The 15,427-nt window shown below is 40.6% G+C and overlaps 1 protein-coding gene across 37 annotated transcripts in view; it reads left to right on the forward strand.

The window, feature by feature from the left end:
* Nrcam (neuronal cell adhesion molecule) overlaps window positions 1-15,427 on the forward strand; it is a 266,233-nt gene that overhangs the window by 180,126 nt on the left and 70,680 nt on the right. For 28 of the 37 annotated variants that reach the window (XR_003844257.1, XM_029541069.1, XM_029541067.1 and 25 more), the window contains 2 exons: window positions 11,972-12,179; window positions 14,290-14,307. Coding sequence is in view for 36 of the 37 variants with exons in the window: in XM_029541069.1 (XP_029396929.1) it covers window positions 12,068-12,179; window positions 14,290-14,307 (130 nt within the window). In the remaining variant the exon portion in view is untranslated. The remainder of the gene's footprint in view (window positions 1-11,971; window positions 12,180-14,289; window positions 14,308-15,427) is intronic. The other 9 variants (XM_021202477.2, XM_029541076.1, XM_029541078.1 and 6 more) reach the window with 1 other exon arrangement.

The raw sequence follows: 15,427 nt of genomic DNA on the forward strand, positions 1-15,427 counted from the left end.
ACCCAAGGAACTGAAGGGGTCTGCAACCCTATAGGTAAAACAACAATATGAACTAATCAATACCCCCAGAGCTAGTGTCTCTAGCTGCATACATAGCAGAAGATGACCTAGTCAGTCATTGTTGGGAAGAGATGCCCTTTGGTCTTGCAAACTTTATATGCCCCATAGAGGGGAATACCAGGGCCAAGAAGTGGGAGTAGGTGGGCAGGGGAGCAGGGTGGGGGGAGGGTATAGGGGACATTAGGGATAGCATTTGAAATGTAAATGAAGAAAATACTAATAAAATAAGTTAAAAAATAAAATAAAAAGTAAAAATAAAAAGGGATAAACAACATGAAAAAATCAGAAATTACCACTGATACACTGTATTCTTATTAATAGATCTGCTGGGACATTTCCTGGAGGGTATTAGGCTTCTTAATAGGACAAGGAAAAAAAATGCTTCTCTTAATTCTTACGAAGAGAACTACAGACCAGTAATTAATCTAACATTGACTGAGAATGCTCTTTTTTAAAGTTCTCAATGGAGACAGAAACCTAACTTATAAAGCCTCTCTTAGGCAGACTAATTAGATGGATTCAGAGCCTGCTTCATCCTAGAGAGGTGTAGCCAGGGGTATACCTGCTGACAGGCAAGGGCAGGATCGTAGGTCAGTTCCTCTGCCATTCCAGAGAAGCTACTATACCCGTGCAAACTGCACGCAGTTCCCTTCCATTTTAGGGATGCCTCTGTCTTCTGTCTTGCGGGTTTCTTGGTTTCAAATGTCATTCTTGGACCTTCTGCACATCAGAACATTGTTCTTTATCCAGAGTTCAAATTTTCAAATTCAGTTGAATGGTTTTCCAGATGTTGGAGTTGCTTTCACTCCCAGATGTGGCCTCTGCAACTGTCATCCACTGAGTGATGTGCAGAATGAGAAACAAGTGCCTTTTTTGAGAGCTCCAGATTCTCCTGACTCTTTGAGACCTTGGCACCAGCTGATGTACCCTACCTAGTCTCAGCATTTCTCCTTCTGTGGATGCTAACACACACTTCTAATACCCATTCCTCCTTCACTTCTGTGCCCTCACACTATAAGCAGTGACCTGAAAGAATGTGATACTTGGCTCTTTTTTTCTCAGTTTCTGGTCTTGTGGTTTGTTTGTTTGTTTGTTTGTTTGTTTTGATTTGATTTTTCTCCATCTGCTATGGCACCTCAGTAGGTGGTCAAGCTGGGAGCAGGTTTCTTTGGCTTGAGAACAAGGGGAAAAGGGTCTTCCCAGTCCTTGTTTTCACTGAAATGTTTGTGACACCAGCTTGAATATGACTAAAGATTTTTTTTTTTAATTTTGGATTTTTAACTTAGTTTCATGTGGTACAACAGCACAATTTCTAAGTGAAAAGAGTAAAAAATCATAATATAACTTTATATCTATTTCATCTAAAATGTTGGTTTTGTCCTATCTGTTCTTTTCTTCTCATATTCTCCCTTCTTCCCACATTCAGAAGAATAAGTATATTTAGTTTTAGACTACAAGTGCTCATTTTTCCCACAAAAATTATTATATAAAAATTCAAACTAGGAACACCCAAGGACACAGTAATTCTAGGCTTAATGTCATCCATCAACTTCAGTCTAACCCCAAATCTCTTTTGCCCTGATTCTTTCACTGGAGAGAGGGAACGGGCCGTGTTCTTCCCAGTGCTTTTCCTACCGGTTCCCTGGATGCTGTCTCATGCCTTTGCAGTGGAATACAATTTCTAGGAAGTCTGTGTAAATGGTTTTGGGAAAAGGGGTTCCTGGCACATTTTGCTTTCAGTACAGGCAGAAGAATTAGTTTAGTCAAAATGTTAGATTGATTAACTCTCGTATTACAGAAAATGTAGTTTCCATACTTTCTTATGCTTATGTTCTTGTAGAGAACATGGCCTTCTAGTATGGAATGCCCTGGAAATTGAACTGAATTAAAATATTCGGGGTACACATTCTCTTTGGGATAGATTTGATACATTTCCCTTTCAAGCTAGTGGATGCTCATTGGTTTGCTTTTTCTCTTTTTAAAATATGCTCTGATTTTCATTTGGTCTATTTGAAGAAAATGCAATGTATCAGGAGTTGAATCTGTCATGTATTGCTTCCCTGTCCTACTGGTGAATCCTGTGTGACATTCACTGTGTATCAACTAAAAACTGATGAGATTTGTGCTTAGTATGAAACAGCTTCTGGCTCCAACAAGCAATTTCCAGCTCTGGAGTTTTTGTTAAGACAACTTTCTCGACACTGATAAGAAGTGAAAAATGCAATTCTTCATGTCTTGTCAGCCTCTATCCTTCACTTTCATGCTTCTGTTGCAATTATACATGGCTTGGATACCTTAATACAATTTATTTTGAAATGTTGCTGTGAGTATTACAAAAGGCTGTGGAGTGGTAAAAATGATGTCTATTGGGTTTTAATAAATCTTGGGCTTTGCATCCATCTCTAGCCCATGTTTAAAGAAAAGCCAGATTATAGGGGGAAAAGAATTCAGAAAGGTAGGTTGGAAGGACACAAAGGAGGTGTCTTGAGCCAGCCCGACCTACACCATCGGTCAGCCGGGCTCATCTAAGCTTTCCGCTCTATGATTTATCGTGGAGACAGAGCAACACAATGCCAATCCTGCTGAATCTTACTTCTGAAATTCTTTCTTAAAGCAGTGTTACATGCCAGGAAATAGGGTTTGCTCTCAGTGACAGGAATATTAGTGCCTCCTAAATCTCTTCATGCACCCTGACGCTTTTCTGACTCTTGAAGGTTGGAGTCACTGACTATGTTTGGTCAACCCATGACAACCAAAAAAAAAAAAAAAAAAAGTGTGTTGCTTCTGCTTCTGGGTAGAGGAAGGTAAGGCGTGGAGACTCAGGAGGCTATTTGTTGAGATGACAGCATCAAAAGGTGAGATCCTCAGAGGGGCTGTAGCAAACGACTCCACACATTTTCTGGACATTAGTACAAGAGAGACATAAATTATATTGTGTTAAGCACTGAGATGCTAGGTAATTTCTCGTGGGAGTATAGGTTATTCCCCATTTTTGTTCCTCTCCTCCTTGCTTTGCACTGTTAGGAAATATGCACATATTGAGATACTTTCCCTTGTGACACATCCTTGTCTTAAAAGTTTTATTTCAGCAACAGTTAACAGTTTTCTTAGAAACCTGACATAGTCCTTCCCGCCCCCACCCCCCGCACGCGCAAAGAACAACCTTACAAGCACTCCAAAAATGCTTTTCGTATTACTAAATGGCTGCTATTTTGACGCGGGTTATTTGCTTGACTAAAAGATAAAGCATCATTCACCAAAAATATTAATGCCAGCATGTTTACTAAGGGTTTAATAACCTACATCTGAGCCTTGCACCTTTTCAGTGCTATCAGAGAAATTCCAGTTGACAGGAAGGTAAGCAGGGCTGCAGCTTGTCTTAGTCACTAGAAGTCTTTGTAAATGCCTCACTGTCAATGCCAGTATTCAGAAGTAAATTGCTATATATATATATATATATATATATATATATAGAGAGAGAGAGAGAGAGAGAGAGAGAGAGAGAGAGACTATTAGAGAGGTTTTCTAATTTCCATTTTTTTTTTTTTTAAATAGAACTTTGACTCTTGTGTTATATAAAAGCAATCAGTTGGCAGATGGACCCAGTGATGGAGGGAGGCCACTTTCTGTGGCTTGGCTATTTTTCTTCTCCACACACCCCCTTCTTCTGACGACTGTTTATTTAGAGTATGAGAGAGCTAGGACCAGGCTGAGCACCGTCAGAACACTGCTGTGGTTGCCGGAGACAGGAAAGGAGAAGTCAGTAGCACTGAAGCCCTTCAACCTGTTTCTAGCTTCACTTTGGCTTTTCTACATTAGAAATAAATGGATATAATGCCTAAGGCAGAAAATTGGGCACAATATACAATCGCTTTAGTATAAGAAACTTACGGTAAACTAATGTTATTGTTAATTGTCGTTTGCTTATTGCTGACTGTAGATGCCTGTGAGCAACACAACCCAAGTATGTACCTTCAGGGTGCACTAATATATACAAAGAAAAATAGCTTCTAAAAAAGGCAAAAAAAGATATGTCAGTTTCAGGGGGAAAAAAATCTGTTACAAGACAATTTGGTCAGTTTGAATTCCAGCGTTTACAGCTATGATCTTGGGTTTTGTCAGTCCTGCTACTATGTGTTGGGTTCTTTCTGGTTGGAAAAATACCTTAACTTGTCTTCACCCACTGCTGAAGATGTCTGTGGCTGTATAACAAGCCGCATCAAAATCCTGTAATTTAAAACAACACTTTACCACTTCCACGGGTTGGCAGGGAGGCTGTTGTATGTGGTTTAACAAATCGCTGACTCTACTGCTTTTCATCTGAGTCCAGAAAGCCTCAAAGGATGTTTTTTTTTCTCCTTCCAAGGTCTCTTTCCATGGACCTTCAATCATCATTAGTTCAGTTCCCACTTCCCGTGTTCATCACAGCCCTGCTCCTAGGATACCTGCCAGAATTTCAGTGCCAGAGCTTATCATATGTATCATATGGCCAAGCCCAGAATTGCTGTAAGAGGGAAGGAACGATGTAAGGGTGGGGATGACAGAGAACAGTGCTGCCCCGAGGCTACCCATGTAACCTTCTACCTTCTTTCCATGTTTGTTGTAAAGGTCAGGGTGGAAAAGAGAGGAGAAGACATCGTAATCACAGTCCAGTTCTGCCAAACACCCTAGAGTTCTAGAGCAGTGTTTAGGCTCTAGCCTGGTTATCACAACCACACAAGGGTGACAGGTGCTTATCATCTGTCAAATGTCCTGTCAGCACCATGGTCACAAGAACCTGTTTCTGCTCCTACAGCTCTTGGCTGACCCCACGTTCATCCCACATTTAATACCTCATCTATGTTCCGCTTACTCACGGTTGCTCATATTGCTGTCTGTGTGAGCTTTGTTCTTGCTCCAAACTGCCGTCTCACTCTTTCTTCCTGTTTCCTAGTCACCCTTAACTCAGAAAGGAACGTGTTAGTGTTTAGTTGGTCACTCTCAATTCCCTTTCAAGTCGCCAAGTCATCTCACAGCCTTTATACATCCCACCCATCTTTGTGCAGACACCCACTCTGATTCTTTTAGCCTAGATCAGGCTTGGGAATGTGGTGGGGGTGGTGTAGTTATAGGAGACAAAGAGGCAGACATTGAGAGTGGAGAAGTCTCCTGTGGGTCAAGAAGGGTGTGCCTCTTCTTATTTGAAGAAGCCCTTTTTCTCTTCTACGCCAACCACCTTCACTCTCACCGACTGCTCTCTCACCCAGAAGAAATCTGAACAGCATCTATTGAACACCTGGCTTGACAAGCATGGAACAGGTGCGCTTCTTGCTCCAGTGGCCACTGGCCTGGTGCACATTAACTTTGTATTAACCGTATCTTATGCGTTTTCCTACATCTCTCCTTCATATCACAGTCTCTTATCATGTTCTTTCTTTTCCTGTCATTGCTCTGCTGAGAAATTAGTTGATGTCCATATAATATAATTTATTAGAAATAACTAGGTTTTACCAAAAGACTTTGGTAGTTCTGATGATCTAACATCCTTTCTCAAAAGCTCTATCAATTCTCTAAATCTAAAACACTGTAAGGCAATGTGACTTTTTTTTCTAATGAGTTATGAAATATCCTTTAAAGTATTTGTGAAACGTGGGAACTGTAACTACTTCCTGATGGCAAAGCTTGGCTGCTGGCTGTTTATTTTGTCCAAGTTATGGATAACTAAAATAAATCAGCTGCTAGAATTGATCAGTCAGATCACTGAGGGCTTTAAGTACCTGTTAAAGGATAGAATGAGCTAATATGGGGTCTCTCAGTATCTCACCATAGAAGGCCTTTGAGAAAATAACTAATCAGACCCTTTGAGGAGAGTGACTGCAGAGGATAGCCTGGAAGCCAGAGCTCAGCTGGCTCTGAAACTGTAGTATAAGTAAGACTGAATTGTCAGTGTTCATCTGGGAACTTGTGGCCATGCCCAGAACTCTTCTAGTTGATTGTTATTACCTGTTACAGAATGAACACTGTTATTGTTATTGTTATTATCACTGTCACTGTCACAGTTACTGTTACTGTTACTGTTGCAGTTTTGAAGTCAGGGTCTTGCTTTGTGGTCCATGCTGGTCTTGAACTCTCAACCCCCTGTCTTTACCTACCCATGCATAAAATTAGCCTTTTAAGGACTGTCTCCTTTCTATTATCTCAACCTGTTCTTTTAATAGACTGGGGCTATCATGTAGTATAATTTGAGGAATCCCTGTTCATGTGGAAAACAGCATGAAGATACCCCTGGTAGAGTATTATGAGCAGACATGTGAAAACCCTTTGTACATAGTAGGACTCCATCAGCCCTTTCAAAAAGTTATCAAGGACAAAATGTGCTTGCTTATGGACAAGTTGCAGGGTAACTATATGTGGAAGGAGGAGAGATGCTTGATTGACACAGGATATGACTGAGTAAAAGGAATAGAAACAGCAGACCTTTTCGTAAGAACCAGCTACCTAGGTCTGGCTGGCACTTCATGTATTAGTGTGTGTGTGGCCTCAGCAGCTAACTACCAACTGGCATCATGGAGTCCTTATCAGTGAGTAGGATGCTAGAATTTGTTGTAAAATTTCATTGTATTTATTGTGCTAGGGAGAAAGGCTGTGCATGTGGGGGCAGCACATGCACAGACGTTAAGAGGACAACTTGTGGGAGTCTGTTCTTTCCTTCTACCGTGTGGGGCTTGGGAATTAAACTCTGGCTGTCAGGTTTTGCAGCAAGCACTTTTTACCCATTGAGTTGACTTGTCATCAGCTCGAGAACTTTCTATGAAGGATTGTTGGGAAGACAGGATAACTTATAACTTCCCATACAGAGGAGCCTAAATGGGATTTCTACACAGAGAAGCACTTAATAATGCTCTCCCAGGCTGTCAATTTGACAGTCTAGAATCATGTCAGGCCGTCTCAAATTCACAGTTGTCCATATGGGATAAGTCTATTGCCATGTAGGTAAGGGAGAACCTTGACTGCTGTTTAGTGTGGGAGGGCTTACCTCACAATGGGTCGTATGGTCCCTAGGGAGGTGAGTCTCGATTACACAAGAAAGCTATCTGAGCATGAGTCAGGGAGTGATGGAGAGAGCACATTAGCAAGCTCCTTTCATCCGTGGTTTCTGCCCCCAGGTTCCTACATGGGTGACTGGCCTGACTTCCCTTGATGATTGCGATTTGGAAGTATATGCCAAATAAATCCTTTCCTTTCCCAAGGTGATTTGGCCAGAGTGTTTTATCATAGCAACAAACGGCAAATTAGACCAGTAGCCATTGTGGTTTGGATTTTTCTCCGCTCATCTGTTGAATTGGTAAATTTATATTGCTTTTCTATTTTCTGTTGCTTTAGATAGTATCAAAATAAGATGGTCAGTTACATTATAAGAAATAAAGATTTTGAGCTTTTACTAGGATACACTATCACCTGTTGTGCTAGCTAGTCTTACATCAACCTTACACACAAACTAGAGTTTTCTGAATGGACAGGATCTTAACTGAGAAAATGTCTACAGAAGACCCAGCTGTAAGGTATTTTATTTATTTATTTATTTATTTATTTATTTATTTATTTATTTATTTATTTGTTATTAATGGGAGTGAGTGGTGCCATTGCTGGCCGGTGGTGTCCTGGGTTCTATTAGAAAGCAGGGGGAGCAAGCCATGGGAAGCAAGCCAATAAGCAGCACTGTTCCATGGCCTCTGCATCAGCTCCTGCCTCCAGTGTTCCTGTCATGTTTGAGTTCCTGTGACTTCCTCTGATGATGAACAGCAATGTGGAAGTATAAACCAAATAAACCTTTTCCTCCCTAAGTTGCTTTTTGGTTATGGTGTTTCTTCACAGCAACACAAACAATAGACATCTGTTATTGTTTATCTTCCCTTAGATACTATTTCATCTTAGTTACTGATTCTTTGTAAGAGCCCTGCTGTGAGATTCCTTTGACATGAGGGAAATTAGAAATATCCACTTTAAAGCCTCACACCGCTTGCCTTGCTGCCTGTAAAGATCCTTGAGGTCTTTGTGGTCCAACCGCAGAAAGGCTTTACTTAGCTCCGCGTGACCTGAGGTTGTTCTGATGTAAGTGTGACTTCGTGGAGGATTTACCTCTAATGTCTCTGTGGCCTCAGACACAGATCTGTGGCTGAGAAGCACAGGAGTAGGTAGCGGTGGCTTTCAGGTGATTATTCCTTACAGATAAAAATATTTACAACGTCACAAGTGACCGTCCCTGAGTTGGACTCTGAAAAACAGGATCTCGCCACATCCACTGGTTGCGCAGCCACAAAGGCCAGCTGCTGATGGGTAACTCGTGTGTCATGGGGTCCAGGTAGTTCACCAATTTGTTCACTGGCCTTAGAATATAGATCGGCTGCGTACTCATTCCTGATCTCTCCACTCCCCATGCTGGATACGGAAAAATTCAGACGGCACAGAAGGAAACGGCCTTGCTGTCCTGATGGAGAGGTGACCTAACAGTTAAAATAACTTCAGTTCTCATTTGAGAGGAAAACAAGGATTTGTTTCCCTTCGAAAAAAAATGAGACTTCTTAAGTAAGCCATAGGATAACTACTTTTTGTAGGGGGGGCTGCATGAATCTTTTGTCAAAACTTTAGCTCTCTCTTTATCAACTATAAAAATATATAGTTGATTATTTTAACAGCATAGGTGATTGATTTTAAATATCAGAGTACAACGATCTCTTTCAAGCAGGCTTTATGCTGTCTAATAGTAAATAAACACCTTTTGAAAATTTCAAGCTGCTGTGTGTGTGACTGGTGTATTCCTTCGCATTGGGATTTTATTCCTTTTGATCTAAGTACTCGAAGACTTTTGTTTTGGTCTGTGGTTCTTACTGACTGTTGAACAACTGTAATTGCCCAAGGTGAGGTGCCAGGCAGGTGGCTCCTGGTGAGGGGGTACTGACAGGAGTAATGAGGAGGCAAAGCAGTTTTTCCTCAGAACACATTCCTTTCACTGAGGGAAGGCTCAGGTTTCTGTGGCTGGATTTGATTTTCAGTTTGATTGGGTGCTGGAGATGCACTGCTGTCCTTGAGTGCTTGGCACATCGCCTTTGAGCACAGTGTAGAAGGAATGGGTGGTGTTCTCTCGTGGGACTCAGGGATGCTTCGTCTTGCCCTGAGGGAGTATGCACTGGAGATGATCTTGTGGCTAGTGGTGCAATCAACTTTCAACCTTTGAGGAAAGATCATGCTGTCCAGTATTTTAGTTTGTAACCTCCCAATAGTGTGAAGATTTTATTTGTTCATGCTTCTTTAAGTAAGTACTTTCTTGATTTTTTTTTTTTTTTATAAAACTTGGGGTTTTTCTTCATAGTGTGCACTGATTTTATATGCAATTCATTAATTCTGTACATACTTTGGAAGGATAAAGATAGTTGAACAGTAGTTTATTTTATATGAAGCTTGTTTCATTGTTTGTTCTGTTTGGAGAGAATAAACACTTAGGACATCATGCAGAATATGTAACAAGTGAAGAACTCAGAAATTATATTAGCTGTTTAAGATCCTACAGGCATTATAGTATATAGTATAGGTCTGGGGAATTATTTGAGTTTTCTAGTACCTGTTTTGAGGGCTGAGTACTTAAATCTTACAAGTGTAATTAGTTGATTGTAGGCATGGATCCTGAGTCAGGCAGGCATGTAGTTAGTGTGTGCTCCAGTGTTTAACTTGGCTCTTTTACCTCAGCATGTGTTGTATGGAAGACATTTTTGCTTTAGTGCCCTTTATGATTATTTTCACTGAAGTTTCTGTTGAATTAGAATTAGCAATCAAACAATCAGATCTGAGGCAACCTAAGAAAATATGATTGTGTGGTAGAAATATGCTGTGTGAATTCAGAAAGCGGGGGTTGCTTTAAATCTGGGACAGAGATGCTTTAACAAGATTTCCTACCTGCCCCTCAATGCTTCTTAGCGATAAATGTTTATAATGAAATTAAAGACAGATTTTTCTGGATCTTAAACCATGTAGTGTGAATGTTTGAGTCACAAAATAATCTTTATCATAAGCAGAATGCCTAAGGATATCTAGATTTTTCTTTGTATCTCTTTTGTATCAAAACAAAAACTGAAATCAGAATTCTGTCGCTAGCAAGATACACATTATCCACATTGTTTTGATTTTTTTCATATGTTCATGCTCTATCCCATGTGCTGAGCTGCTATTACAACTGATTTGTTTATGACTAGATCTGGTCTGGAAACTGCATGTTATAGTACAAATGTACCTTGGGTTATACTATGGCCAGGCTACCAAAATACAGTCATTTCAAGGATGTTAAGGGTCCCTTTTGTTCCTTTTTTATTCATTCATTCATTCTTTTTGTTATTATAAATATTTATTTACTTCCATGTTCTAGGCAGGCTACTGTGATACAGTGACAAGTAGGAGAGATTCAGTCTCAAGTCTGAAAAAGCACAGCTTGGTGGGAAAGTTGGATTTGATGAAAATACATGACTACTTAAATAATAAAAGCTGTACATATAATTAAGCTGTAGGTGATACTACAGACATTCCGAGCCATTGCTGCCAGGTGCCTTCCCTTCCTGACAAGACACATTAAACCTCTCTTTTCAGGTCGGACAGACATCTGTCTCTATGGCTGGGCTCAGTGTGGTGCCTCTCTGTGCAGGGTGACAGAAGGACAGAGGGATGAGGGAAACACAGTCCACCCAGCCCTCTTCTTTATGCGTTTCTGGTTTTATTTGTTTGATTTGAGACAAAGTCTCACTTGTAGCCCAAGATGAACTTGGATTCCCTATTAGCTCAGGATGGCCTTGAATTCCCAACTGTCTTCCTGAGTCAGTCTCCCAGGTGCTAAGATCAAGTTACACACAAAAATGCATACATCCATACTACATAAACAGTATATATATATATATATATATATATATATATATATATATATATATATATATATATAGAGAGAGAGAGAGAGAGAGAGAGAGAGAGAGAGAGAGAGAAATTTCAGAAATTCAGAGGTAATGCTGGAATGCTTTCTAGTCTGAGTGATTGGCTGACGATTCTTGGAAAGAACATAAGTGATTTATGAAAAACAAACAGGACTTTGATAAGCAAATAGTGTGGGTAAGGCTTTCTAGGTAAAAGGATGGGATACAGTAAGCCATGAAGATGGGCACTTTTGAGGCATATTGAAGGACTCACAGAAGGAAAATACAAAGAAATCATCCAGAAAATAGTTACAAGAAAGTGGACAGATGCTGCTGGAATAGATCAGACAGATCACTGAGGGCTTTAAGTACCTGTTAAATGATAGAATGAGCTAATATGGGGTCTCTCAGTATCTCACCATAGAAGGCCTTTGAGAAAATAATTAATCAGTCCCTTTGAGGAGAGTGACTGCAGAGGAAGCCAGAGCTCAGCTGGCTATGAAACTGTAGTATAAGTAAGACTGAATTGTCAGTGTTCATCTGCTCTGTAGGTGTTTAGGAACTTGTGGCCATGCCCAGAACTCTCCCAGCGAGCATCTTCAGAATGAAGAAGCCATTAGGCCTCCTTTCCAAAGTCTTAGGGCGCTTACTTTCCAACTGGCCTCAAAGTCATGGTGTTCTGACCTATTACAAAAGATATGATTGCCTTCAGAGAGCTTGAACACAAATATTTAAAACGGAAAAGATCATAATAATGGGAAACGGGGCAGATTTTGCTTGACATCACCACAAATATTTCCGAACTGATTTTAGATTTATGAATAAATGATTATTCCAGTCTCTGGGTTAAATATTTAAAACTCAGCTTCCCTTTTGGAATTCATGTATAATAGAGGGCTGATTATTCTGAGCTGCACATTTTCGCTCTTCATTTCCGTCTTTTAATACGTTATAATTATTCTCCTGATCCCATCCCTTTTCAGTCCCCTGCATGAAAAATTATTTAAACGCCGCACACCAATCTTCTGTGAGAGAAGAAAAGGAAATTCCGTGCGTGGGTCTCAGCAGGAGTGCAGCTGATGCAGCTTAAAATAATGCCGAAGAAGAAGCAGAAGCACTTATCTGCAGGCGGAGTGCCCCTGATTCTCTTCCTGTGCCAGATGATCAGCGCTCTGGACGTTCCTCTTGATCGTGAGTATTAACAGTTTAAATCTCTTAGGCCAGGAGGCAGACCCTCCCTGTAACTCCCCATCACCCTGGGCTGTGTTGATGACAAAGTATCTGCAGGACACTGAAAAGCTAATCAAAATTAATTTGGCTTTTACCTTCAGCACCTGGTGTTAATGAAGACACAGTAGAAAAGGATGGAAATGTCTGGACCTGCAGTCCCCTTCTTCTTCTTAATTATCTTTCTTTGCCTCAGGTGTCTTTTGTGTGCAGTGGTAGGAGTGGCCTGAGAAGGAACTGGTGCAACCGTCCTGAGCTTCCCCGTGGGGAGCTCTTTGTGGGTGGACCCTGTGAACCACTTTCAAAGGATGATGCAGACCCCCGCTTATTGTCCTTGTGTTTACTTTCTTCCTTCATTGCTAAGGCATCTCTGAAACATAAAATACAATCAAATAACTAGCAGGTGCTCTTGAAATCCCTCTGACCCTTTGTATCCCCAGATCACCCATACTTCAGACTTTATTCAGCCTGATTCTGACAGACACACTCATTTCAGTTCCTCATTTGGCATCTTAAATGTGAATCTGTAAGAACAGTATGACGTCCACAAGCCTAGGGAATAGCTTGGCTTAAACTATGTGATCAAAGCCTAAGGTGCAAAATTTTTATAGTAAGGCAAGACCTCCTAAAACCCTGAAGTAAAGAGGCGAACTGGGCTACTGCATCTCTCTCCCTCGTTTCCCACAAAGTAAAATGTGCATTCGACAGTCTCCTTGGCTTGAGTGGTTTGTTTATAGACAAAAAAAGACAATACTTGTTTCCAGCCAGCTACTTTCCTTGCAGCGAAAAGCAGAATTTCAAATCTGAACAATTTCTATACTTCAAAATTGATTTAGCCTTTATCCCCCATCTACGTGACCTCTTTAAAGCCATTAGCTTCCTGAGTAGAACATCTGTTTGGCAAGCTTTCTAAGGTGCAAGGAAAATAGCTCTTTCCCGGGGTTATCCAGTTGCTGCTGTGTCCTTTTCTGCTGTAGAAGTTGCAACTATGTCAGTGAGTGGGTTTCCTACACTCTCCGCTCACTTCCTGGGCCCTGCCTCTCTACACTAAAGTGCAACAAAATGCAGCATTTTCCTTTTAAAAGTTAATCATCCAATGACTTTAATTTAAAAATATGCAGATATATATTTAATTGAAATATGCATTCGCTTGAGCCCATTAGAGCAGAAATATTTAAGTAAGCATTTGCTCTGATAGATGCGCTGGAAAGATGGAAATTGGTGAGGGAAATGCTTCTGTTCTCTCTTGTGTTAAATATATTCCTCCTTAATCTGACTGCTCCATCTAACTATCAGGGGAAACAGGCACCTAGGGCTAACTCAATTATGGCAGCTAATGGAGACGAGGCACAACCATGATGAAAATAAAGTCACGGGCAGCCTAATCTCTCCTGCATTAACCTTTGCTTTGCCAGCAGTAATGACAGGCAGCCCCGCAGAATGATTGGAACTGCATGCAAACATGTCTTCGTCCCACATACCCTTTCTTCAGCACACACAATATACGGGACCCAGTAATCTGGCCGACTGAGAATTCCAAAGCAGAAATATGTTAATAGTATAAAACCATCTTGGAGAAGAAACCATGGAGATGTGCATAACTTAAATCAGTGTTGGATTTGAGTTGGATGGAGAACTGTATCCCATTGTGAGGTATCATTAGCATGTGCGTCGTGGTGTCTGGGATAATAAGATCAGATATCACATAGAATGTGATAACTCAAATTAATTGTAGATTTCATCCATTTTTCCAATTGAGCATAATTATCAATGCATCGGCATTCCTACCCTGGAAGAGCCTTTTTCCCCCTACAGATACATAGCCTTTGTTCTTCCATATGCGGATGTGAGAAGTTGCTGCGGGAACAAGCCAAACCAGGAGTACCTCTTTCTTTCTCTTGTAATGTCACAATTTTAACTTTCACAGTATGTTTTTTTTTTTTTTTTTTTAAGGTCAAGTCAAGTAGACAAAAGTGCCCCTTTTTATCTTTAAGGTGCTAACATTCTCACGACTAACATCTGGTTTTCTCTAATCTCCTTTGCCCACTCCTGTGCTGATGCTGATGGAATAAAGCAAAGCTCCTTCATGACTGTAAGTGTCTTTACAAACGACTGGGCAGTGTGGAAATAGGACCATGCCCATGTTTCTTGAATTAATGGTGTGAAGTAAACAAACAGCATCGTGTTTTGTGCTTAGTGGTTTTGTAAGCATGTTGCTTACTATAGCCCAACACCTTGTTTGAATGCTAAGGCACAGATGTAATATATAGCCTGCATGAATTATAGAGACTCTGATATTACTTTTGCCAACCTGCTGCTATTCTACTAACATCCAAGCTGTATTTAAATCTGATGTAACTCAATGAGAAAATCCAAAAATTTTTAGGGAGAATAATTATATTTTGTTTTAAATGCCATCGACTGGAACAGACACACGTTTTTTGTAGAGGTTTGGAAGTTGGGAATATACAGAAACCTCATTCAAGTCCCTTTCTGATGGCTTTAGTCTTCAGAACTGGGTAGAACAGTGTCCTTAGGTGTTCTAAATAGAAAAGCCCTGAAAATTAGAAGAATATCTTGAAATAACATGGCTCCTGGGAAGCTTCCTATAAGCAAAAATGTTTGCCGTTTCTGACAGCTGGGTAGCATTTATCATCCAATGAAAAGATGGTCCATTTTCAGACCTTTTCTTTTGATGCTGAGTTAAACAGACAAATCTTGGTAAGTCACTTATTACTACAAAGCATTTGTTAATTGCCATATGACCTAAGCACTATTGAAAAAGATATCTCCAGATGGCAAACTCCTGGAACAGCTGCATGCACAGGAGGGAAAGCCCTGCATTTTAAACCACGAAATTTGCATGTCTGGCACCTTATTCACCACCTATCATCCCCCCACCCCCACAAACGAACTGGATTAAATCACCCCAAGAATCCATTCTACCAATGTCTTTGTTGACCATTTTGACAGACTAGAACTTCAAGAATTCCTTTCATTATCTCAAATGCTGTCCTCTCAGAATCTGAAGGTTGATCAATTCAAATGAAGCTGGCCCAATCAGAATGCCTGAAGTTCCACTGAACAATGCCAGTGTTGGCATCCACTAGATATTCTTACACAAAGTGTGTTACTAATCCTCCCAGTCCCAGTTGCAGGCCAAGTCAGCTTTTGAACCTCCTTTTCCCTCTGAAGGCTTACAGGAGGTTGCG

Source organism: Mus pahari, chromosome 7 (genome assembly GCF_900095145.1).
Source record: "Mus pahari chromosome 7, PAHARI_EIJ_v1.1, whole genome shotgun sequence".
NCBI lineage: Eukaryota > Metazoa > Chordata > Mammalia > Rodentia > Muridae > Mus > Mus pahari.